The 26424-nt window shown below is 38.8% G+C and overlaps 2 protein-coding genes and 1 non-coding gene across 3 annotated transcripts in view; 2 read left to right on the plus strand and 1 right to left on the minus strand.

The window, feature by feature from the left end:
* LOC144631089 (vacuolar protein sorting-associated protein 8 homolog) overlaps positions 1-3811 on the plus strand; it is a 42701-nt gene extending 38890 nt beyond the window's left edge. The window contains exons 39-42 of the mRNA XM_078489465.1: positions 787-949; positions 1716-1766; positions 2198-2281; positions 2999-3811. Coding sequence (XP_078345591.1) covers positions 787-949; positions 1716-1766; positions 2198-2281; positions 2999-3130 — 430 coding nt within the window. The 3' untranslated portion in view covers positions 3131-3811. The remainder of the gene's footprint in view (positions 1-786; positions 950-1715; positions 1767-2197; positions 2282-2998) is intronic.
* A 7588-nt stretch (positions 3812-11399) lies between these two features.
* Positions 11400-22619, plus strand: LOC144630459 (uncharacterized). The gene is made up of 12 exons (XM_078488819.1): positions 11400-12052; positions 12128-12194; positions 14244-14334; positions 15076-15371; positions 16120-16437; positions 17319-17776; positions 18311-18405; positions 18848-19004; positions 19608-19671; positions 20327-20604; positions 20989-21160; positions 21734-22619. The coding sequence occupies exons 1-12, from the start codon at positions 12011-12013 to the stop codon at positions 21907-21909; spliced, it is 2214 nt and encodes a 737-aa protein (XP_078344945.1). The 5' UTR covers positions 11400-12010; the 3' UTR covers positions 21910-22619.
* Trnat-ggu (transfer RNA threonine (anticodon GGU)) lies at positions 13827-13900 on the minus strand. The gene has a single exon. It is a non-coding gene; the product is annotated as a tRNA-Thr (tRNA).
* Positions 22620-26424: the final 3805 nt, after the last annotated feature.

Below are 26424 nucleotides of genomic sequence, written 5' to 3' on the forward strand. Positions count from 1 at the left end.
GAAAATTAACCTTCAACTTGAAATATTACTCAGCTTCTCAAGAAGACAATTTGTAAATATTTACACTTGGGTCGATCTGTTATAATGCAGATTGCAATTTGCCTTGAATATATGTGCATTCAATTATATACGGTAACCAAGCCTTTCGTAATGTCCAATGCGATTTCTGCTTTTAGGTCGGGAATGTTGGATAAAATGAGGCCTAGAAAAGGCGATAATCCGTGCTTATTTACACTCTTGCTGAAGAGAGACACTGCAAGAGTAAAATGTGTAAAGTGTAAAGAAATGCAAAGAAAGAAACCAGAAAAAATTCTGGCTTCAACGGGATTCGAACCCGTTACCTTCTCTATACCGGTGCGAAGCTCTACCAACTGAGCTATTGAAGCCACACATTGGGAGCGAGAGCGAGGTAAAGTGACTTTCCCAAGAACACACAACAATGACTTCGGCCTGCACCTTGACCCGGACCGCTCAATTCAGAGCCCACTATCAGGACACTGGGTCAAGAAATAGACTGTTGACAGTCCCCTATTTTTCCGTGAAGTCGTAGACATCGATCGTTGAGTTCGATGGGCTGCCATCTTGGTTCCTGAACACGAGCGAACTGGGAAAGGTGGAAAAAACCAGTGGATAGGGATGCGAGGTGTTTATAGCGGGGCATTCAGAAACCAAGATGGCGGCCCGTCTAACTCGACGATCGATCTTTACGACTTAACGGAAAAATAGAGGACAGGACAGTCTATTCGAGAAAGCACAGCTTAAAATATTTTGTTTTTATTTGTCCAGATGTGGTCATGTTTACCATTCAGAATGCATGGCAGGGACTACTGGAACGGAGAGCAACTGGATCTGTTTTCTTTGTAACAAAACTGGTCTTTCCCGTCTTACCTCGTGGAAAGGTAAAAGACCGGTTGGAAAGTCGTTAAAACTATCGTCTGGATCAGCACAGGTACGATTGACATTTCATTTCTCCTTACTATATCAGTGATTTTATTAAGGAACTGTTTCACGCATTTTAGCCAAAGTTGGACAAGAAAATGGCCACCAAGTTGTGTGAAATATATAGCAGCAAATACAAAAGAAGATACGGATAGATAAAAACTGAAAAAGATTAAAAAGGATAAAGTTAATCTCGATTGTCTGTAACTTTTAATTACAGTGACACCCGAGATACATATATTTGTTTGTAATAAAGCTATGTTTAAATCCATAGAAGTAATTTCTTTGCTATTATTTAGTTTCATAGCGAGGCAAAACTTAAACATATAGGCCAAACTCAACAGTGACACAGTCCCTTTAATTAAGTTGACATGTAATGAGTATAAAGGAAATCGTCAACTAGATGATATTGTCGTAATAACAGTGAAGAAAACTTTGCATTTTGTATTTGATACCCGAAAGCGACATGTCGCAGTTTACAGTTTTCATTGTTAATTACATCCGTCATATCACCTCTCCAAAGACAGTACGAGTGATATCTTGCAGATGAATAGAAAAATAAACTAACACAATTAGTGTGCGGTAAGCTATATTTGCTCGTCGTGATCTCTAGGTTCCTACTAGAACTTGACAGGTATCCAAAAATTTCAAATGACAAGAAGAAAATAAAAACTCACATTCATTTCTCCTTGGCCTCGATTTGCCTTCGATTATGGTGCTTACAGAAAAGATGATGGAAGAAGCCCTTATCTAACTCCATATTTTTCATATCTTAGAAGTCAAAGACGGAAAGTTCTGGAACGTCCAAGAAAGAAGATCTTTCAAAAGTAAGTGGAGAGTATCACTCGCTTTTTTAATCGTGAAAAAAGTCGAAAAAATTTTATGGTACCTTGTCCTAGAAACGTAAGGAAAATACAAGATTTACCGATAAGCTCCTTTTCTAGAGTATAAAGGCCGTGGCAAACGACGACACATTATTGCGGACACATTGTTGCTCATGATTTTTCTTGGGTGTGCAAACGAACAGGAAACAAAACAATCCGCTGCGCAAACCGGGAAACACTTGTTGCGGACACAGAATGTTTCCTGTTTCCGAAAAAAAAAACACAGATTGTGCGTGTGGGCGAACATGGAAACAGTTGTGTCCGCAACAATCAACAACGATCACTCGCACACGGGCTAGGAAAGATTGCGTGACGAGCCCGAACAGCGACTGCGTAGAAGGCTAATAGTGTCCCTTTATGGCTTCCTTTTACAGACTGAAAGATCAGTACCTTCTCTTACGCAACAACAGTTTGAGGCCGTGACCAGACTTAAAGGACAAAGCAAAGGCGTTTCACGGGTAAAAATTCAGGAACGAAGTCTTTCCGCTCCGTTCTTTGCCCATCTTTTGTTTTGTTTGTTTATTTGTTTTTTGTTGTTGTTGTTTTCTGTTTTCTTTTTTGATGTCTTTATTCTAAAAAGCCCCTGTTCCAAAACAAGTTGAATTGAACTGAATTTGTTTTGTTTTTGTTTTTAGTATCTTGTTTGTTTTTGTTTTTGTTCTTGTTTTGTTTGTTTTAATTCATTTCTGGCCCAAGCGCGGACCGCACGCCCCTTACGATGCACGTACTATCTGATACATAATAGAACATGTTCTCTGATTGGTGGGCTACATGCCTTACATGCCTCTCCACAGTTTTGACGTAACGTTTCATTTTTTGGTCTTAATTTTATTAAGAAAAATAGAAAAAAGGAATTTAAACCAATGACCTCCATGTTAACACCTAAGCAATGCTCTTCCTATTGACACTCTTGTTCCTTGGCCATTTCAATTTCACACGAAATACAATACAAGAAGCGGCAACAAACAGAACACATGGACTACGCATGGTCTGAAAAAAGAATCTAAAATTTACTTGACGTTTCGCATGTTACATCACGCGCCTCTGAAGTGATGGTTATAAAAAGCGAAAGATTTTAGGCATTTGGAGCAGGTTGATCGTGAATTTATTTGTTCTTGTGTAAGACATGAACTGACAACTAATATCTTTATCATTCTGTCCAACGTTTGTTGCAGTTGGCCATCTTGTCAGAATTATCCAGGTCTAGCGATGTGATTAATCTCAGCTATGGCTCTCGCTCGACCAACTCTAGCAGCATCTTTGAGGACGAACGCTTTAGATTACATCTTGCTCCTCCAAGAGATTAGACTTACATCATCACTGCGTGGCAGATAAGTGAACGTACTTTCGTGACAGCAAAGTAAATTGACTCGGCGTGACAAGTCAACTGTGTGACTTTGTCTAGTAGCATTAGTCCTCGCCTGAAAAGCCGTGGCAATGCAACGTGACCGCGAAATTACGTCACTATGCTGCGTGACCAAAGTGTACGACAGTCGAAATATGTTCAAATTGATGTGCCGTTATTGCGTGCCTGGTCGTTGTGTTACTCTGAATCGGTGTTGCTTTCCGTTGGATTGCTTCGTGATCTCGCTCCCCTCTCCGTGCCTGTCAAGACTACGGTTTTGCTAACGCTCTATCTCCTTTCAGCCAAAAAGTGGCAGATTTAGCGAAACTGAAAGGATCTACAACGCTGTCGCCTTCTGGTCGCTTCGTGGAACGAGGAACGTCGTGTTCTACTACAAGAAGTAGAACACTGAACAATTTCAGTGTTGACATTGGAACTTATAAGGTCACCATATGATATACGGTCCCACATTTGCCAGTAAGCAAGAATTAGTGCGACTATTACACCCGGCGTGTCTGAATGTTGATTGGTTGTCGACATGTTGAACAATGTCGAACGAAATGGAAACATGATCTGTTCCATGAAACAAGTTGTAACTTCACACAGGCAGCCCAGACCAACAAGTTGCAACTTCCCACCAAAGCGGCAATTTCAATTTTTAATTTCTCGGAAATAAGAAAGATTTTGTTGTACCTATATTGTTTTTGCCCTCTTTGAGCAAGTTTAAAGTCAACTCAATCCCGCTTTTTTTCAATTTGTTGAGTTTGGTACGGATTTGTAGTGACTACAAATACTAAATTGATCTGATAAATGAAATATATTCGTCGAATTTCATTACAAAATCTTACATTTTGCCGATTTCATGCACTCTGCTCTCATGCAGCCTGCGTGAGGACGTTTAATTTTCGATTAGTCTGGGCGGCCTGCTTTTAATCGAAGCTGTAGCGTTCCGATAAACTTCCAAGAATTATCTGCATTTTTTCCTTGAAGTATATTGTTATATCATTGTCCATCCGCTTCTGCCTTTTTAAACCACTAAGGAGCTTTAAACATTTTTAGGCTGTAGTTTTTTTTTTTTAATAAATTTAAAAATTAGTTAAAAAAACGAAACAAAAAAACAAAAACGAGAAGTGGACAAAGTGCTGTCTCGGCAAAACGAGGAAGATGTTATAAATTTTAACAAAAAAAACAATGTTGTAAACAAAATAAAAAAAATAATAGTCAAAAGGTGGATTGTAAACATGTTGTCATATCGGCAACATGATACACAAATGCGTTCAATCTGTTTTTAAAAAGCAGGTTGTTTTGAGTTAGTTCATTATTTATAATAAAATTGACTTTTACAATTGATGCAAGTCTGATTCGAGCGTTTGATATGACCTTCTGATTAACTGGCTAGCGGTTGTGTACGAGGCTTTATAAATATATGGATAGTTTATGAAACCTCCGGCCACTCTAACTGGATGGCTGGGTATGTAATAAACACGGTTATAACGGCACTTTTTGTTTTTAAAACCGCCATGATGGTTTTCTATAGCTAATACCGGGCATTACCAAACATTTTAACATTACCAAATGTTAACATTGGGGTGATTTTCTGAGAACTAAAAAAGGAAATGCCCCTGTGGCTTGGCTTTACACGGCTGTGCTCGCATGCTCGCAAATACCATTCGATACCCCTAGTTTTGGTGAAACCGCAAGACCCAGAATGATACTATTTTACCATCACGTGAAACAAACATCCAGCTATTGTAATCTGCATCAGTCTCGAGTCGAGTCACGAGAGAACAACAGTGTCAGTGTCCGAAAGGGAAAACGGAATAAGAGATTTTTTTGGTAACCACCTGTAGCAAAGTCTACGTAGCATTTCCAGGAACGAACCACGATGTTGAATGCACCATTTATTTTTCCATATAATAATACGGAGTACAATTGTGTAAACACACACAAGATCCAAACAACTGATGCTAACTGATGAAACTGATGAAACTGATGATTCAACTGAAAAATAATAACAAAATACCTAAGTCCTAGGAAAAATATTACCGCAAAAATACAGTAAACAATAAATCCGAAAAAGAGGTATAAGTAAATACTTACTATCTGTGTGGCAATAAGGAATATCGATTCCAAACGAAACACATAATCCAAAAGGCTAATCTTGACTACACGCGGAAAAACTAATGCATGCAAAATCTCTACAAAAATATTTAAATATCACCACAAGGTTACATAATCCCCAATGGAATTACGTAATATAAATTTCTAGGCGCTACACCACCCCTTGACAAAGAATTATTGGCTTCCCTACTCGCATTCAAAGTGGCCGCCATTTATTTTTTAAAGTTCCCAGTTCTCCCTCTTGTTTCGCGGCGAGCTTGAGAAGCGCTAAGTCTGAGGAGGAGTGTGAAACGGTGGCGATATCGATCAAGATAACTAGCCTGTAGTAAAAAGACAGGTTTTAGGTCCATTAACAGGTTCACGCGCTTTTATTGTAAGCACGAAATGTATGATCAACCTAACGCAGCGACCCCCAGTATATTTCTCCTCAGAGCTTATCTGTTTGCCTATGAGCGCTTGGGATTTACTTAAGCTTTTGAATAAAAGTTTTCTTGTGACGTTTAATTCAATACATGCCCCGTTTTTTGTGTGTTTGTTTCTGAAGTTTTGAGCTGAATTGGTACAAGACAGGATAAAGGCGAATGGCGGACTGGGCTTAGTGTTTCGAGACTTTGTAATGATGTCTTTCAAACACGGTTTATCTTAAAAGATGCAGTAAAAGTCTACTTTCCCTCTATTCCCAGAAAACAAATCAAAAGACAGACAACTCAAAACAATTTAAGTCTCGTACAAAAGATAGTTTAATATAAACATGCGCTAGGTTTCTATATACAAGTTTTCTCCGTGATTCTACTTAAAATATTTACAGCGCGCGTTATAATACAGAAATTACATTGCTTTAATTGATAAGCTAGAGCCGAAAATGTTTCTTGGCGAAAACCAGATTTGAAATGTTCAAAACGTCGTCTTAGTAGCATTTAAAAATTCCCGGTTACCAGAAATTTGTTAACGGTAGACAAGAATATGACTGTTCTTCCACTTTGTAAATAAGTTGCAAAAAATCTAGGATGCTCTAGACGACCTAGACTTATTTTCAACACTTCTTGAAATTTTCGGTAGTTTAAGAGTGCCATTTACAGGCGTCAGTGTGTCCAATAGGTTTGTAAATCGAGGGTCGTCTAAGGACTCCATCCTTTTCAAGGACTTCGCAATCGTTTGGCGAGAGGAAACAGGGCTTTGAAGTTTTTCGTTGATTAGTGGGAGTTTTAGAAGTCCTTTCTCGTCGTCCAGCTTGGTTTTAACTGATTTACTAGCGTTCTGTTCAGAGTTTTCTTTCTCGTTGGTAGGTGCACCTCCGTCGTGAGACGTTTTGTTCTTTCGTCGACTGCTCCTTGGCGTTCGTTGAAAGTGTCCCAAGTTTTCTCTTTCGACCGCGCTCAGCCAGCTCGCTATTTGATCGTAATCTTGGTAAAAGTTTGTTGTCCGTAGTTCAATCTCGTTATCTGGTAGCCTTCCACGTTTGGCTTCTTCGTTGAACTCGCGAATAGTTTTTACCGGTAAAACGATTTCTCCGTTCTCCGTAAACTCGTAGTCTTCGATCTGCGTGGTAAAGATTTCACTGGATTGGTTTTTCGCCTCCGCGGCGCTACAAACATCTTTAAATTTACCTGCGTTGCATTTCTCCCTTGTCAACGAGCTTTTAGCGGTTCTTGGAGTTTTAGCTTCTGCAGGAATCTCATTGCAATTTTCATTCTCGTCAGCGAAGTCTTTCTCGCTGGGAATTCGAATTTCTACAACGACCTGTTGAGCGGCGTCCTTGTTTTTTGCTGACCGCGTCTTCGAAAGGTCTTTTCTCTTTAACTTCCCATCTTGCTCGTTGATAAATTGTACCTTTTCGTGGGTTAACTTTCTCAGTTCTTTTCCTTTCCTGTGATCGATCAAGCGAGCTTTCCTCTCCACTTGCTTATCAGCTGTCCTGTACGCCTGTTTCATAATTGCATTACCAGTTCGACTTTTGATAATGTTCTGCGCAGTTAGCACCGCCTTACGATAGGAATCGCTCGTCGGCTTTCGTTCCATAGTGCTTGCCGCCGCGATAGAAAATGCCGCTTTCTGAACCTGCAATAGACTCTAACGCCCGCCGTTTCACGTGGTCCTTTGTCAAAATTTCTTATTTACAATCCCACGAGGAATGCCTCATCAATGTCCTAAAAATTATCTGGTGCTTAGCACCTCCGCCCCACAAAAGAAGCGCTAATTACAGTAAGTATGTTTAGAAAATTAAGACAATAGCTTATTAGAGTTGCGGTACTAATATTTGGCCTCGTCAGAACAATTGTTTAGAAAAGAGCTGCAAGTTGGCTTTGTTCAAAACGTCCCTCCTACTTTGCCTAAAGATTATCTTTATTGTTCACGGGAGCTGAAAATACTTGGATTAGTTTTCGAAAGGCGCTTTCGATACGTTCTATTCTGCAAAGTCTTAAAGATATCAATCGTATGCTTAAGGTTACAGTATATTCGTATATAGTGTACGCAGATTTTCAAATTGAAGTTATTCAAATTTAAACAACACAACAAATTCTTAGTTTAATTAAATGGCTGTATAAAAATTTGGCGTCGCTTAATACTAACCGTTCTTAAAAAAAAAACTCCTCGAAAAGAAAACTATTATATTTCTTCGTGTTTCCCAGGCTCAGGCTAGACGAATCGACAGCTCAGGCGCGCGCGAAAAATTACTTGAGAAAAATGAGGGGCTTTTCGAAGTCCAGCATAAAGTAGCTTATATATTTTTTAAACTAAAGGTATTAAAGCGATTGTTTGCCCGTAAAGTGTTTCACACCAGACTTCATTTCATTGGCCGCGCATTAAACTCAAGATATTTTGCATTAAAAAAAACATAACAGTAAGCGTCATCCATGATTGACTTTGGAAGTCTTGTTTCAAGGAATTTAAAAGAGCAAGTCAAGACAAACGCGACTGCGAATTTAACTTGATATCGAGGAAGGGCGGCCTTCGGTGGCGCCAAAATTGTGGTGCTGTTAAACTTAGCTTTTTGCGAAATGCTCTTGCGTCTTTATTATTCTGCCCACTGTATTGAAACCTTGCTATTATACGCTAACGTTGACCCGCTGTTTTAAGGAAAACTGTTTGGCGTCATTCTGTTTGAAGAAAGCTGATGTTTTGTCAAAATATTTCAACAGGGAAGTTAATGCGTTAAAAAAGTGTTAAAGATGTTAGCTTTTGTTTGAAATGATCCACCCACTACTCTGCTACTTTGCAAAGAAAACCTCTTTTGTTTATTGAAGCTATCGAGTCTGCGTCTATACTAAAGACTTTTGACTCTACAAATTGGAATAGCGGCTCACAGCTACTTGGTGTTGTTCGAGGACTGAGAGAAAACAATTCACGCTTTGAATGGAATAGAAGGCTTTTACGCCATTTTAAAGGCAACTTACTAAAAGCAAGCTATGTAAAATTCTGGAATTGTTTTCTCGGGATAATTAGGTTATTGACTGAGAAACAATTAAAATAAACTGGTTAACGCTCAATATTTTCTATTGTGCACATGCAGAGTGCAATTTTGTGAATGGAGCAGCTAGACATTTACGCCTGGTTTTCATTAGCGTCGACGCAAGCACAAGCGCAAGCATAAGCGTAATCACGCAAAAAGGACAAATTTTGATCTTGTGATCCTTGTTCTTGTGCTTGCCGCAAGCACAAACACAAGCATAAAAATGCAATGCGCTTGTGCTTTCAGTTTGCTTTAGTCGAAGCCGTTGTCACGGTGAAATAAGAGCTGTTATTTTTGCGCTTGTGCTTGCGCTTGTGCTTGCGTCACTAGTGAAAACCAGGCTTTAGCTGTTTGTAGTCTTTGTAGACCCCAGAGAGATTTAATTTCGTTTGACTTTTCGAGAACATAATTATGTTCAGTTTGCTTTCGTTTTCGCTTCCGGCGGTTTATATAATTGCAGTATATAATTGCAGCCAGAAAGTCCTAAATTATGCTCAAACCAATGAGAGCGTTTAATATAAAGAATTTCTCGCTGTAACCAGGCACAAGTAAACCAAAACACGTGATTTCCGACCTTGCCCGCACTTTTGCCGTCTGCCATTTGTTTTTTCAAGTTCTGTACAGTTCATTGCACTACATGTGGTCGCAACGATTCCTTTATGTTCATGCTCAGGTTGAAAATATTTAGAAAATTCGTCACAATTGAAATTTCTCGTAGAATTATTTTCTTCCCTTCAAGTTGTGCGACAGTGTTTATTGTAATGATAACATGAACGTCAGTCTTTTGTTGTTTAATGTTTCTTGTGACGCTTTCTATGACCAAAGGCTCTCTTTATAATAATTGAAGTAACTATTTATTCCTTTTGATTCTGAAGCTAGTGGTAATTTTTTTTAATTAATAAAAGGACAATTTCAAATCATCCCCACTTGCTTGCTTTTGCTTTTATCTTTGCCTTTTTTCACAGGGATGAAACATTGAGTTCAACCAAAACTATCGCAATGCAAAGTCTTTAAATATTAAATGTGGTTTTATGTTGAAGCACATGGTTGTGCCTCAGTGACCTTGACTTGGCCTCGTAATTAGCAATTCAGTGTTAAGTGTGTTAATTCGTTGTACTTCAAGCTCAGAGTGAAGCATTTAGTTAAACTTTTAAGAACTGGAGGGCGAAAAGACAAATTATGTAAAGTACTTCTTGATATGACAACTTCCTTTTGCAAGTGAAAGAAATCTATTAATGTTTTTATTTGAACTGGTCACACCTGCGCACCAAATCTACGGGAGAGTAATTTTCGTTCTCTTGACCGCGAATGTGAATTGGTAATAATCGCAATAGTTTTCAACAGTGGTCCAGTTTTATTACGAATTTTCTCACTAGAGCCGACCGTAATAATGTAGAGAAAAGCATTGAACAAATCCCGGCTTATTTATGCACACTGAAAAGAAATCTTAAGGCGCCTGCTTAAAGTTGCCGCGGCACAGTACAATTTATAAAAAGTTTAAGTATGTCTTCAAGCAGGTCATGGTCTAAGCAACGAATTAGTGGGGGCCTAGAGTTTTGTTGGACTGTGAAGCGCTGAGAGATCAGCCGGAATGTCACTGAAATTTCTAGAATCTTTGGATTATTATAGCCTTCTTTTCACCACAATATACTGACATGCGAACCTTAAAACGCTCGTTGAGCAGCCTAGTTAGGTGCTACTTTAGGTAGATATATTTGAGTTCTTGTGAAAACTTTGGACAAACATGCAAGCAGGCTTGCCTTTGGATCACGCGCGAGGCTTACGAGTCGGCAAACATAATGGGGGGTTTGCGAGCCGGTGGTCCCCGCCGACTTGCTTTGCTCGCCGTCTCGTTCTCGCGGCTTCGCTGCTCATGCATGAGTGACCCTAAGGTGGGCCTGCTCGCAGGCTAGCTTTGGTGGTTCGGTCTGCGCACAGATCTACTGAAAACGTCAAGTAAGCAACGAGTAATAAATAGTAGGACAAGACATCGTCCAATTAAAATTATTGGAATGACCTATAGACCACTGACGGTATATTTTTTTGCCTACTTCGGAAGTTAACGGTATACAACAAAGACGCCCGAATAATAATGAATAGGGATGGCAATAGTGACGTCACCAATCGGATCGGATAGCGAAACAGAGTTGTGTCGTTAAACGTTTGCAATTGCACTTCAATCTAGTACACATCTTGCCGAAAGATAAACTCTATTTTAACGTACACAGTTTTTGATTCCAGCTGATGGAAAACATTACTGTAAAACACTCCTGATACGACAAACATTGCCGAAAAATTATTCCATTTTCGTAAAAGTTTTCAAGTTTTCACTAACGCGTTTAAATTTAAAAGTAAATTGTTATAAAATATTCTATGCTTTGCAAGGTATAATTAAGTTCTTTGGCAGGAACTATTTTATTATTGTTACTTTTTTTGTTTGGGCTTAAATTCATCACGAACACGACGTCTTGAGTTTCTCAAATTATCTTGTGCTCATAAATTGATGAGAACCAGCAGTTTTGGTTGGCAGGAAACCTGCAAAAAAATGTTTTTTGAGCCTTTCCTTTGTTGAATTTCAATTAATTATTTTTTCAAAATAATTTTATATAATATAAAATATATTTGAAGCTGAAGAAAGCTCCAGGTCAATATTGACTGATTTAAACATCTTCCGAGATACGTCTTAAATGAAAGAAAAGCTCTGTGATGTCCCGAGTCGGATTCGAACCGACGTCTCTCCTTCATTCAGTTATTTTAAACAGTTTAAAGTACCAGACTTTTACCAAGCGTTCTCTTTTTTTTATAATTACAGTAGTCTAGTAGGAATTCTACTTTTTGAGATTTATTAAAAATTATTCGCGTTGTCAAATGACATTTGTAGAGGCAGTTTATGTGAAGCGCAATCTCGATTTTTTAATTTAAATTTTATATCGAATGCGTTTAGTGGCGTACTGAGCAAATATAATGAAAATATCTTCTACATTCAGCTCATCTGTTAAACACCTTTCGTTTGAATATAACTAAGTCGATTTTTTCCCACGCGCCCCGTATAGAATCCAAGGCAACGGTATATTCAATAAAATTCTTAACAACCCCTTCAATGTTGTATTAATCTGCTGTTTGCTTTCAGGGCGTTGTGATTGGTCGGCGAAAATGAAATTGTGTCTGAAAGTGTTCAATTATTCATGGCAGTGAATGTACATTTTCGCGGAATTTCCATAGGAGTGTATCCATATCCTAACTTTAAGCGGTTGTCTACAAGGGTTTATCATGCAATGCGAAAACCACGTAGGAAGGAAGAAAATAGTTTTGGTAAGTTTACATGCTTTCGAAACTTTGATTTGATATGTGTATGCTGCTAATACTGAGTTCTGTGATTTTTTTCAGCTGTTAAAATTACTATTTGCAATTTCGCTGAGGACAGAAGCTGCCCTCTACACACAGACACCAAAAAGTAATGTTACAATACATTCAGTAATATGGAGAGTTAGATAGCTCAGTGTTTTGCAAACGAAATGAGAACTTACTTCAGTAGATGGTTTTACATTTTATTGCGTGCTTGAATTACGTTATGGAACTTATGTGAAGTTGAAATAACACCTATTCCAGCCTAGAGTTTAAGAATTAAGTCAATGGCTCCGCTATAATTCCTGAGAATACGCTACATATATTGGGTTACTTTATAATAATCATTGCAATAAGCGTCACTGTGGCCTTTGCTAAATGGGTCAAAGGTAAGCGAGGTCGTGGTATACCCTTGGGCGAAATGCATCGCTAAAGAAGGGGGATAAGCAGGTTCGCAGATTGACGGATTTGACCTTAAAAGGCGTACGGATTGAAGTTTTTTTGCGATATATTGAGTGGTTCGCGGATTTCGAAAATACAGCGGATCGCGGTTTAGCTGACTGAGAATTTTGCTCCGGACTCCGATTTTTTTTTTCCGTGGACACTAACCGAAGTTCGGATCACTTTGGTCGGTCTTCGTCGGAATGTTGGAGGGAATTGTCGCAAAAACAAGCAATAATTCGAAACTCCTTTTTAAAAAATGGCATTAAAAAACAGCATCTACCGTCCGTTGCAGTGAAACTATTTTCGGATTTGATTAGCGGGTTGAGGGATTTGGACAAAAAAATGGACCGATCGACGGATTTGGGTAATCCTATTCAACCCTCTCCTAAGAAGAAATTATGGAGTTGAATTCTTCCCAATGAGCGAGGTAGTTAGAGTGCTTACAGACCTGTCTTCAAACAATCATTAGTTTCTTTTCAAAGGATTGAAAGAAGTCAAACTTTATTGAAAAGGCGGGTATTCAGTACATTTAATTCAATACAAAGTTAATTGATTGAGAGATACAAATTCGCTAAAAATATTCAAACAGATGTGCTTTCTGATCGCTTTGACTGAAATCGCGGTGAAATAAATATGTTCTTCTTGAATGTGGAATTTGTGACCGGTATTTGGCCATGTATTTTGTTTGAAGATATTTCTTAGCAACATTTATTATTAGGTTAGCCTAACGACTGGAAAGGAAACTCTTTTTATTAGCATGCTTTATAAGGTTCATAGAGATTATTGTACTTATCACTTGGGTTTCTATTTTGGAAAAGAAATTTCTTATCAAAACTTAGATAGAGAATAATGGCACTAATATTATAACAATAATATTAAATACAATAATAATTGTTTTCTCTTTATGTTGAAAGCAATTATAAAGGACTTTTGAATTCGTTTAGTTTTCTCTATTTTTGTGATTGGTGAAAAAACATAGCAGGTGAAACAACCCAGGATTCATGATGTCTTCTGTCTTTCTAAAGTGACGAAAGAAAAGGTGTTTAACTTAATTTATTGTGAGAAACTTCGAGAAAAAATGTACTCAGTTTGAAATTTGGTCTGTTCGGAATTCATAGCTAGTAACGATTGTCAAAAGTCATTCGAAGATAGTCCTAACGTTTTCGGAGGAATCTAATTCGTTTTGCTTTAACTAACCGGAAAAAGTCGAACTAAACTTTCATGTAAAGTGAAGAAATGATCCTCGCAGTGACTTGCAATTAAATAAATTGCAAAGAAAGAAACCAGAAAAAAATTCTGGCTTCAACGGGATTCGAACCCGTGACCTCCGCGATACCGGTGCGATGCTCTACCAACTGAGCTATTGAAGCCATACATTGGGAACGAGGTAAACTTTTATGTTATAAAACATTTTTTAAAATGTCAATCTTTAACGTACAATCGTTTCTTGCTCCCCCCCCCCCCCCTCCAGTGTCTTGGAATGCCAGAAGAAGGGCTCAGTCCAAAACGTCTGTACGTTCAAAGTTTTTGACACACAAAAATAGTTCTATAATCATTTTTCTGTGTCCCTTAGTGTCACGCATTGATAAGCGAGCGGATACTTTTGGAATAGTACGCTAAAATGTAGAGCGGTTTCCGTTAAAAAATCTACTCGTTTGTAACTACATGTGATGTATTGCAAGAACTAAAGACTACAATTTACCTTGTTTGTTAGACTGCGGTAAAGAAGTCCAATTATTTGGCGATCAAGGAAGCTTCACGAGTCCTGGTGGATATAAAGGCTATCCTAACAACACAAACTGCAGGTAACATGAAAACGAGTTAAATTAATAAAACCCCGGGCCACTCCTTTTTGGCATACAAAATTATCTTTGAATCATAAAGAATCTATTATACTCGTGTAGAAAAACACAATCGGAAAACATTGAGAGTTTGTTTTCATTTTTCTTTTGCTGAATTCGTTGATACGTTACACTTAGTACACCCTTGCGAGTCGTTTTGTTCAGGAAACTTGATAAGCTGAACATCGGTTTGGAATAACACCGACGTTCTTCTACTCTTTATTATTGTTTTGCAAGGATATCTGGCGTTAATAATGAAGAAAGTCTGTCCCGGAATTTTTATTTTGGTTTCGAAAACATTCCTTCGTGCGAGGCTCACATCAACATTGCAGGCGAGATTGTGCATTTAAATCATCTTTAAGAAATGTATGATATGCTAGGGGTAAGATAGGCGTTCTCTCTTTCTTCTTGGAGTTAATTAATCGACAGGATTTTAACTGGATACGGTTTATTTCAACATGGCGGCGGTAAGTTAAATTTGAGCAGCTTTTATGGTGTCAGTGTAACAGTACGTCAAAATGTTACCTGTCATTTTAGCGAATCATTGGATTGCACTCCCTGCCTTAAATCAATCGCGTAAAACGCACGGACGCGAAGGAACTGGGATGAGACGTTTTCTGCGGTCTAGCGGAATAGTTTTTTAATCAACTTACTTTGAACTTCGTAAAATATATTTTGTGTTCTACTTTCCTTTCTGGATTTCAGCTGGGTCATTGAATCCGAATATAAATCCAGAATCCTGATCACATTTCACGACTTTGACTTGGAACTGAGCAAGTCATGTCATCCGTATGATTACGTTAAAGTATCAGACATGTGTAACAAGGCAAAGACTTGGTCAGAGAACCTGGGAACGGGAGACAACGAAGATGGATACTGCGGCAATATGGCGAAGTTTACTGTCACATCACGCTGTGAAAAAGTGCGAGTGGAGTTTAAATCTGATGAGTCTATAACGGGGAAAGGATTCAACGCCACTTACGAGGTTATCCGTACCCCACGTGAGTCACAAAATAATTAAAACCCATTAGATTTAACAGACTTCTAGTAACACAACTTGCGGCGATGCAATAACATTTCGCTTTACCATACTTTTTTCATAGTTCCGATTCCATCAAATAAAATTGTTGGAACTAAACCGTACTATACAATGTGAAGCATATGAGATTTTTCACATGTCAAAAAAAAAAAAACAATTAAACAAATTACAAAAAATGTGGTGTATCTGTATTAGTCGAAAGTCTTTTTCGTCTTCCACTTTCATCTCTGTAAAGCCTGTTCAAAATAAACAAAAAGTTGTCCCTGGAAGAAGGGTACCCTCTCCCTGAGCCATCTTTTATCTATCGTTTGTATGAAAAAAGTCCCTCAGTGCTGACCAAGCCAAACTTCGCCCTATATGTCCCGACTTTGTCGCTGGTAGACGAGTCAAACATATCCAATGTGTTTACCTGAAAAAAAAAAATTGGCTCGCCCTCGGGATCATCCTATCTTCAAAGTAAGTGCTACCGATCCCTCCCTCGGGTAAAGTTCTCTCACCCGGGATGGCTCTAGTATTAAGGGTTGCCGCCCTAACAGGGACAGCTTTTCTCCATACTAATAAACCCTACATTTTCGGAAATTTCAGTAAAGTATTCGGATTAACACTTGAGGACATTTTCCATCTCTCTCGTACCGGTGTGTTTTGTTGTATTCTATGTCGTGTGTGTCAGGTAACAGACTTAGCTCGTTTCAATTTAATTTTTATTATAGATGCACCAGAGATAATATCATTCTGTCCCACTGGTACCAAAAACTGTTCCACAAATCAGGTTGTAACAGAATTCGACACCGTGACTCTGACGTGCCAGGTTTCAGCATACCCCGAGGCGGTGGTGTATTGGTCTTATCTCGGGACCAACTCAACAAATCCCGAGAAATCACTCGACACCAGTGGACGCCGCATAATCGACTATCGGGATGGAAGACTTCTCATCAAAGACCTTGAGAGGAATGACACTGGATTTTACAGGTGTTATGCAAATAACTCTGAAGGAGAGGATGATGCTGTGATGTATCTGCGCGTTAAAGGTAAATAACGAGATTGCCAACTTACATATTTTTCCCAAGTCTTCAAATTATGTTTATATTGGCGTTATCAGTAGAGAGAATTTCACATATCAGTGGCTTCGTATACTGGTGGCCTTGTGTGGCTCGAGAGGAATAACTAGTTGTTGAGGGATAACGAGGTATATAGAGAGCAAAAAAGGACACATTATACATAATAAACATGACAGGATAAACATGATAATGAATGAATGAATGATATAGGTGCTTATATAGCGCATTTACAAAGCTCAATGCGCTTCACAATTGGAATTTTGGGATGAGATCGGACATCAGCATATAAATAAGACAGATTGTTAAGGCTCTCAAAGAAAATATCTTGATTACCAATAAAAGGAATATTACTAAGGCTATCAATGCTCTCTAGCCAGAAGGCCATTGGATCATATCTTTAATGGTGTATGCTTTTCACATTGTCGACGTTTCTTCAATTGGGTGTATGTAATAGGGGATACAGGTTTTCACTTTTTTGAACCCATGCATCAGTTGACTTCTAGTACAAAAAGATTACAGATTACAGACCGTTTCAAGACTTTTGGCGTAGCGCTTATTTGGACGATACCCCCAGTATTTTGCGAACAATTCTCTGCTACCCATTCAAAGTTCTGGGTGGAGAGAGGCACTGTGAGAGTTAAATGTCTTGCCCAAGAACACAATGCTAGGACACTGACGGTGCTCAACCCGAGTCCGTACCTCTCGATGCGGAACCCAATGCTGTTACATGCAACCTTCAGGTATCTTACAGATGATGCTCTTATAGATGCTCTTACGGGCATCAAACGTCCTTCTCAATAAGAGGACAGTCCCATGAAGGCTAATTCTCTCAAATTTTGTTCCATTTTTAGAGAAGTGCAAATGCCCCAAAATAATCAATGCCAACTGGTACGATATCCCACCATACATCCAAGACAACGGACCCAACCGGGAACCCTCGGGGTTATTCCCGCTACTCCTCCAACAAATTGTCCCGTTTTGCTGCGGAAACTGCTCAGAGGGCGACGGACCGTCGATAATATCTTACGCCAACCGCCAAGACAACCTGGTAGCCATCAAAAATATCCGAAACTTTGATGTTGACGACACTATAACGTTTCCGATCAGTGGTAATAAGGAGGATCGCTCGTATCAGAACGAATACAAGTTTATGCCTCTGATAAGTTCGCCAGGAGTGGCTTTCATTGTTGTTGACGAGCCACCCGGTTCTTCGGCCAACGCTGTGTTTAAATCTGTCCTGTCTGGTTGGCCCGTGCTTCTTCTCACGCTTTTGATGGCCTTACTGTCCGGGATAATTATGTGGGGATTGGTAAGTACAATTCAATTAAGCCTTGGTTATCTTTCTTTGTTCAGTAAAAATTACCTTTCGTTATATTACACACTGATAAATATCTACCTAATCCTTCCCAGCTTATAGTAGTACATAAGATTATTTCTTTCGAACCATATCTCAAACATCACCAAAACTAATCGTAGCTGTTTGCGGAGTGGTTGTCACGGCACGGCCTAACTTTATCAGGGAATGAACAGCCTACCGTACGGTCAGCCTTTATGTTTTATTTTTATTATTACTATTATTTTTTCCTATTTATACATTTTGCCGATCAGATCCACTAGGATCCGGTTCTTTGCATTTTCCGTTGGCCCTTTCTCAAGTTAAAAGTTTCCCTTTTAGATGACCCAATTCTCTACGGGCATTCTATAGCTTAGTGATAGGGCACCTGGTCGGCGTTCTTACCGCGTTTTGATATCTGTGAGCAACCCACCCCTACTGTCGCGGGGTCCTCAGCTGCCAGTTATGCTTTTCTAGCTGACAATATTTGTCACGTTCTGTTTTTAAAAGGACACGTGGTATAACCCCGATGAGTTCCCAAGGTCTTTCATCAAGGGCAGCGGAGAAGGTTTCTGGTGGGCTTTTGTTACTATGACAACCGTTGGGTGAGTGCTATCTTAATATACATATAGTCGTGGAGCATAAACGATTGCGTTTCAATATAGGTCCTAAAAAGCGCAGCTCTCCAGTTGGTATTTATACGCTTAAATCTGGTTTCGTCAGCTGTAACTATATTTTTGGTTAGTGACCGCAGAAACGCTCCTTTACAAACTAAAAACTGGTGTAAGCAGAACGGCGAACGCTTTTTTGATACTCAGTGTTATCTCTTCTGTTTAATTTTCCTCAAGTTCCCAAAATAAATACAATAACTGATTCTCTTTACTGGTCTTGTATACTGATGTCTTAAGGATTTTGGCTAAATTAAATTATTTTCTTCCATATCAGTGTTATCTTGTTTTATTATTTTATTTATTTATTTGCTTTCCTGGGGGCGAGGATCAGTCGAATAGCTAAATAGCAATTCTCCATGTATCGTTTTCTTTACAGTTATGGCGATCGATCTCCTCGTGGATTTGTGGCTCGTATTTTTGCGATAGTCTGGGTTCTCGTTGGCCTCGTTATCACGTCCATTTTCACTGGTGTTGTGACTACTTCCTTGACAGCCATAACACTGAGCACTGACGTCAAACTGTATGGCACCAAGGTGGGTTCCAGTCTTGCTCGTAATGTAACTGTTTTGTTAATAAAAAAAATGTATTGACCGTGACTAAATAACCATTCAAAAGCTGTACGTGTACCGTTTATGCTGAGTTTTTAGATGAAACCCTAGCGTCTGACTATTTAAGTAAAAGCTATTGAGCAGCACTTTCATGTGGTACTGTTTATTGTGCTGTACCGGGTGGTTCTAACTTTTAAGTCTGTGGATAAAACCCCATTGTATGACCATTCAAATGAAAGCTATTGAGCAGTATTTTAATGTCATACTGTACGTAATGCTTTTAACTTTCGAGGCTGTAGATGTAAATTACGTATCGACCAATCGAATGAAAGCTGTTGAACAGTACTGTCATGTGGTACTCTTTGTCTTTAATGTACAAAATGTTTCTTGCTTTTAAGTCTGTAGATAGAACTCTAACGTTCGATATCGCGACCATTCAAATGAAAGCTACTGAGCAGTACTATTAAATGGTTCTTTTTTTCTGAAGTCAGTATTGCTTGCATGAGTCCGATGGATGTTGTTTCTCAAAATATCGTTCTAGGTATTTTTCTTCGTAGAATTAACATCAACTCTATTTTATTGTTTTAGATTGCAGCAGTGGCTAATTCTACCGAGTACAAGTTAGGACTGAACAAAAATGCGAACATGAAAGGTATTGACTCACGGAAAACAGGATTAATGAAGTAATAGTCTAAGTAGTTCTAGAATTTTTTGCGCAAACGCAAAAAGCAGAAACAAACAATTGTTTTTCAAATCAAATCTCTTGAGCAGTGTGCTTATGTCGGGCTATTTATTATGCTGTACAAAGTAGTTATAACTTTTAAGTGGGTGATCATTCAAATGAAGCTATTGAAAAATACTTTCACGTCGCGTTGCTTGTTTTCCAACATTTTGTAAATGTACTTTTATTTGTCATAACCCTTTTTACCAGGTCACTTTCGAGAATATATGTGAATAATTAAAATACAATTCTAATAATAATGCCGTTATTGTTTGTTTCACGATGAAGTCACTACTCTTCATCAAACGGTAATAATTTTTTACTTTTGTCACTTTTCCACGATGGACAATTACAACCTTTTGAATAAAATTCAACTCATATAAACTTTGGTTTATACAGTGTCACTTTATTTTCTAATCACAGCATACGCCGACTTGCAGTTCATCGTTGCGATGCTACAATCATTGACAAAATACTTTGGCACATTCAATCCCATTCCCCCGTGTCATTTTGTGAGCAAAAGTAGGCAGCAATTGAAAGCAATATTTTTTGCATGTTACGCAGCATTGTAACTTTATTTTCACAGCATACCCCGACTTGCAATCCATCGTGGAACCTCTAAAGAATCGAGAGGACAACTTGAAGGGAGTGTTAGTTGACACTTACGTTGCTGGAGAAATGAAGGATTTTTCTAGTGAGGAGCTACGTGTTAATACGATCATCGATCACAACTCGTTTTACGGTGTCGTATTTGGAGGAGGAAAGTTGGCAGGAAAAGAATTTCAAACCTGCTTCGAGGAATACGTCCTGTCGAACCAAGCTGAAATCTTTGAGACTGTGAAGAAGAAAACTGAACCCATGAGTGTAAGATTTTGTTTTGGAGCATGTTTTTTTTCGCTGCGTTCGTGATGGTTCAAGGTGTATTGTTTCATCACTTCATAGGATGACTGGAGTAGGGGACTACCTTTTATTAAACACTATTCACGGTATATCGCAATTCGTGGGTTTTAGTTGGTTTACAGGCCACGGTATATGAGCTCAAATATTATCAGCTTTTTGGATAATACAACAATAATACTGCTTAATTTTGAAGAATATCATCTGACTTTAGCCAACTCGAACTAGTTGACTATCAGGTGTTATTCCGCGCTAATTCGTAGGATAATTACTTGAAGGACGTTCATGAGAAGTTTCACACACGAGCGTGAATGTAAAAGGCTAACCATAACTTTTTGTCTATTTGTATAGGAACCATCAGAAAGCGCAGCAATGGAACGTTCATCCGGGTTATTTGACGCCACCTCTCCCTTGTTTCAAAACGCCATCTACTCGTGCCTTGGCCTGCTGTTGTTTTTCACGGCTTGTGGCATTACCTGGGATTACGGCTATATGAGGCATTGGAAGAAAAAGGCTGAGATGGGTAAGATTAACGAAGAACACAGTCTTGATTTGTATGTGAAGTATTTCTGCGAGCCTAATGGCATGGCACAATTAGTTCGGAAATGACTAACAGGTTGCGATGGTAGTTCATCAGAGATTATCAATATTTTGGGCATCGTTTACACGGACGTGGTTATTAATCAACACGGTTTCATGACCTCGAAACCGCATCGAAAACGACACGGTTTCGAAGTGTTTACACGAAACATATCCTACCGTGTACCAAGTGTTTTTGAACGTAATTGTATATAGCAAGCGCTGCACTCTGTACGAGGTTCGTCATGTTTACCCTTTGCGATCCAGTCAATTTGTGGCAAAACACTTGACCGTTTTCAAATCGATGCGGTTTTGCCGTTTACACGACCAGTGAAACCGTATCGTTTTGAAAACGCTCCACTTTTGAGAGCGTTTTCAAAGCGACCCGGTTTCAGTTGTGTCTCGATCGGCGCCGTGTAAACGAAAGACGTAACCGCATCGAAAGCAATGTGGTTACAAATGAAACCGCGTTCGTGTAAACAGTGCCTTATAACTCACACCCAGTTTCGTGTTGCAGATGAGCTCGAGCAGCTCGGTGGGCCTGGTTACGAGTTGGCCAAGAGGAACCTAGACATGATGGATGCCTTAATGCAAGAGGTTCAGGAGTTTTACGATAGCTGGGAGAAAAGGGTCAATGACATTACGGACAAACACGAAGAAGCGCTAAGGTTGCATGCCAAAAAGAAAAAGTAAAAAATGCATGCATAATAATTATGCATTTATAGTGGTCCACGAGTTGCATGAAACCACTTGCACGATTCTACGATGCGGTTTCCTAATTTTTAGCATTTAAAGGGGCTAAGTCACGTTATTTTTTAGTAATTCTATTTATTTTCGTTAATTAAGAGCTCTAAACTTCAGATCGGCAGAGCAAAAGTCTTTTATTAGCAAAATCACGCCCATATAACAAACAAGGATGATTTCGAGCATTGTAAACTTGAAAAAAGTCGGGCCGATGTTTTTCAAGTTCACCCGAACGCAATATTGCCCATCCATGCTCCTTTTTGGCCTTTATGTGTTTCTTTTGAGTTCTTCTACGGTATTAAGCCGTTATTGTGATATTTCAGTTAATTCTATGACCAGGTGGTCGGTGCCGAAGTTTCCTAAAATTGCGTGACTTAGCCCCTTTAATCGCGCTAAGAATTCCGTGATGGTCGATGAATATTAGGCGATACTGGCCGTTACTTGGCCGACATAGTCGTTCATAGCGTTTTTACTTTGCAGGGCCTCGTACTGAGCATAAGTTCTGCTATTATCGGAAAGGAGTTCGAGACTGGTCGGTAACCGGTCGCTGATTGGTTGGTGCCTAGTCGGTGACAGATCGGCGAGCACTCGTTAACCGTCGTGAGATTAGTCGGCCACTGGTTGTTTATTGACTTTTCACCGCTTGCGGGTCTTCCTGAATTATCTTATAATTTGTAGTTCGTTAAAAAAAGGATCTTCTACAAATGAAATATGAGGTAAAAAAAAAATATTATACGTTATTAATGTAAACTTAAGTATTTGGCACAGTGAAACCAAGCGTTAAAAGCAGTATTCGGCAAATTGCACTTCTGTTATGCAAGTATGTTGACATCAATATTTCTTTATTTTGCTTAAAAAAGCATTGAACGTCAGCAGTTTGTATACCTTGATTTTAAAATGAAAAAAATTGCTATGCAAATAAAGAGACACGTTCACTAGTAATACATGACGTGTTTTCTTACTCTATCGTGGAATCAATTTGCCGTTGCTTGATATACAAAATCCATTTAAGAGCGGTGAAGTTTAATTTCACATCCATAGTTCACAGAATTGCTTCCATTTGTGACCCAGTATACGTTAACGGTAGGACTTGAACAAGGGGGATACAGGGGGGGGGGGGGGAGGGGGCGGAATTGGGGACGCATTAGGTAAGCGGATAGAATGTCGCTTTAAATGACCATTTAAGGGACTTTGAATGTCAAAAGGCTTTCAAATTATTCTTAAAATCGATGTCACAATGTAGAAAGTCCTTCGTTTTCGATATCGCCACATCATTTTTATACTGACAATAATTTTTTTTTTCAATTTGAGCGGGAAATGTTTTTTATTTCTTTTACAAAATTCGTCACCGAGCCCTCTCGGCTTCTCCAATTCTGTAAGACGGCATCCAGAATGGTGTCAAGATAATGGCTGACACAGCGCGCAATGTGAAACAGATGAAACGGATGACAGCTGAGGAGGAGAGACATGAGACAGTCGTGCTCGAATGTGCGTAGGAGGATATGACAACTCAAAAAAAAGTTCGTAATTGATTCCCCTGGCTCATCCAAAACCACAGGGAACCCAGGCTGACAATTTGACTGCTCTGTGCAAATTATAAGGATTTGTCAGGAGCCCATGATTTGTATGGAGCTTTGTCGCTAGAATAGGCAGCGAGAAAAAAGATAAAAATCCACACCACATTTATGATTTGATATGTTGTTTCTTGACGGTCGAAGAGTCTTTGAAAGGGCTTTTCGTCATGACAGTTGAGTACAATTATGTTCTCGATAATGTAACGGTTTTATTTCTAGCCCTCTCATTGGATGAATTTTCATTGCATGCAGCTCAAGGCTCATACAGGGCCTTTCCTCGAAGGTATACGGGACATAACATAGTATTTACCGTATAAAAAAAATATATATCTATGACGTCACTATGGAGTTCTTTTAATTTGTTTGACTGCTTGCAGAGGTTTTCTTGATTATATAGTCCGGCAGCCAAACGCAGATTTTTTGTATTACCTTGCAAGTACTTCCATACAAAATTTTTGGGCAAATAATTATAGCACTATGAAGGGTCTTTCATAATCCATCTGATGCCACCTCGCTACCTCTGGGCATCACGTGATATTAAGGGATACTTTTTCCTCATGAGCAGGGAGTCTCTCAGTGGATCTGGGATCCCTGGGGGGCTTCGGAAGCCCCCACTATGTAACTTTCAGAATATTTAAGCAATCACAATGAAACTTATAGGATGTATTGTATGTCCGAAACTCTTTCTTTTGGTATACGTCACGTGGGATGGTGACGTCACATCACGCGACAATTACGTCATGATGTCAAAATAGCCGCCATCTTGGATCCGCCATCTTGGATTTCAAATTTTTTCCAAAATGCCAGAAAACCACCCAAAATCACTTCAAAGTGCTCAAAATAAATAAAAATGTGCTTTAAACCCGTAAAAATGTAAAAATAATTCCATTTTAGTTTATTTTTATTAACAGAAACACGCAAAATTACAACTTTGGGAAAACATGCCTGTCAAAATGCCGTTGCTATAGTGATGTAAAGTTCCTGACACATCATTCAACCCTACCAAATTGTTGCCAGATAAATTTTAGGAAAACTCAGAAAGTTTGGCAGCGTTTGGTTAAATCTTAAAAAAGTTATAAAGTTTCAAAGTCAGCGCGGGCCTCAAAAGCCCCCCTCGGTCTGAATATGGTTAACTCGGTCAATCTCTGAATTCTTTGTTTTTGTTTCATTTTGCACAATTCTGCAGACTTTTTTGCAAATTCGTGTTTTTTGGTGCATTGTGCAATTTATCAAACGCGTATGGCATTAAAAATCTTAAAAATATCAAAGTTTAACCATTTCATCCATGGACTGGGGACTAGTACCCAGGTCACCCGGACATTAAAGATGGCTGCCTTCACTTCACTGTCATGACTGTAAGTATTTCGATAAAATTTGTTTTATAAAATGACTTTTCTAGTGTATCAAAGGTACATTTACCCTTAAAAAGGTTTTCTATTATCTGTTCTTCCTATTCTGTGTTATTATACAGCAGTTAGCACAATATTTTGTGCAAGTTTCGTGCTCGATAAACGTAAATACAAAATGCCTTTCGACTCAAAACGCCATCCGCTTGAAAAACGTCCGGCTAAAAGATTTGTAAACTTGAGTATAAGATATAATTTGTTTAAAAACAGATCACTTTTGAACTTATGTTTAATTTGAAAACTTGTTTTTTTATTTCTTTCTACATTGTGCCTCATTTAAGCATTGTAAATTGTAGTGAACATATCGCTAATGAAAGATCTCGCACAGAGATTCATGATAAATGATTATATATTTAGAGTATTTTAATGTTATAAAACATGCCACTTGACATCATCACAGATATTTTAGGACTAGATATATCTCAAGATAATCTACACGGTGTGATAGGTTATTTTGTCAGTGCACCATGCTATATGTCTATAAAGAAAAATCTGACTCACCAGTTGATTTTGGAGGGCTGTTTATTATCTTGATTTTATAGATATAAGGATGGCAAGTACATGTAGATGCTTTTTTAAGTCCAAGTTTAATTGCGAGGATGGGAATCTCACATTAGCAGGACCAGCTAGAATCCAAACAATAGTCAAGTTTAGTAAGGAGTACAAAGATGACTTTTATCTGACTCTAGAAGAGAAATTAAGAGACAATCCAAATGTGACGATAGGTTGCCACCGAAGCTGCGTGTCAACATATACCTCCAAGGAACGATTAAGTAGACATAGAAAACGAAAATGTTCTGCTGAATCCGACCAGTCTCAAACACCGATAAAGCAACGTCGTTCAACGGTGCAGGAGTTTAGCTTTAAAGAGCAGTGTATTTTCTGTGGTAATAGTTGTGTAGTTGAAAGAGATAAAAAACACCCGGATCAATGGAGGAGGGCGGTGCTGTGCAGAACTGCATATGCAAGTCCAGGCAAGAAGTCGTTTAAAGAATCTATTCTTAAAGTATGTGATCAACGTAAAGACCATGTAGCAGACCAGGTCAGATTTCGTGTCGAGGGAGCTTTGAGGTTAGGGTTAGGCATCATACGAAATGAGAACATCACTTCTATGGACGAATTGTTGTCATGCCTTGATAAAGCTGCCAGTGCAAGCAAGACGTCCAAGCTTTGGGTTGACTGTTTAATGAAACCTGTTTTCATCATGATGATGTATGTGAGGGCCGAGCGAGAAGGGGACTGGCCACTGCATCTGGTGGCTGTCAAGCAAATGCTACCATATTTCTTTGCAGCAGCTCATGTTAACTATGCACGATATGGGCTCTACTACTTGCGATCAATGGAGAGCCTAGGGCATGAAGAGATTTCCAAGTTCATGAAGGGAGAGCACGTGATGCATCACATCCCAGGTATTTTTTATTCGTTTAAAACATTTTCTTTGTTAGTCGCTTATACATAAATTTGCCCTTGATACCTTAGTGATT

Source organism: Oculina patagonica, chromosome 11 (assembly GCF_052425735.1).
Source record: "Oculina patagonica isolate OP01 chromosome 11, crgOcupat, whole genome shotgun sequence".
NCBI classification, from domain to species: domain Eukaryota; kingdom Metazoa; phylum Cnidaria; class Anthozoa; order Scleractinia; family Oculinidae; genus Oculina; species Oculina patagonica.

Bases quoted from the DNA above. Each gene is read 5' to 3' on its own strand.
- LOC144630459 (XM_078488819.1), top strand. From the start codon at position 12,011: ATGCAATGCGAAAACCACGTAGGAAGGAAGAAAATAGTTTTG. The intron at 16,438-17,318 runs GTAAATAACGAG...TTCCATTTTTAG, and splicing joins GATGTATCTGCGCGTTAAAG to AGAAGTGCAAATGCCCCAAA. The intron at 19,672-20,326 runs GTATTGACTCAC...TTATTTTCACAG, and splicing joins CAAAAATGCGAACATGAAAG to CATACCCCGACTTGCAATCC.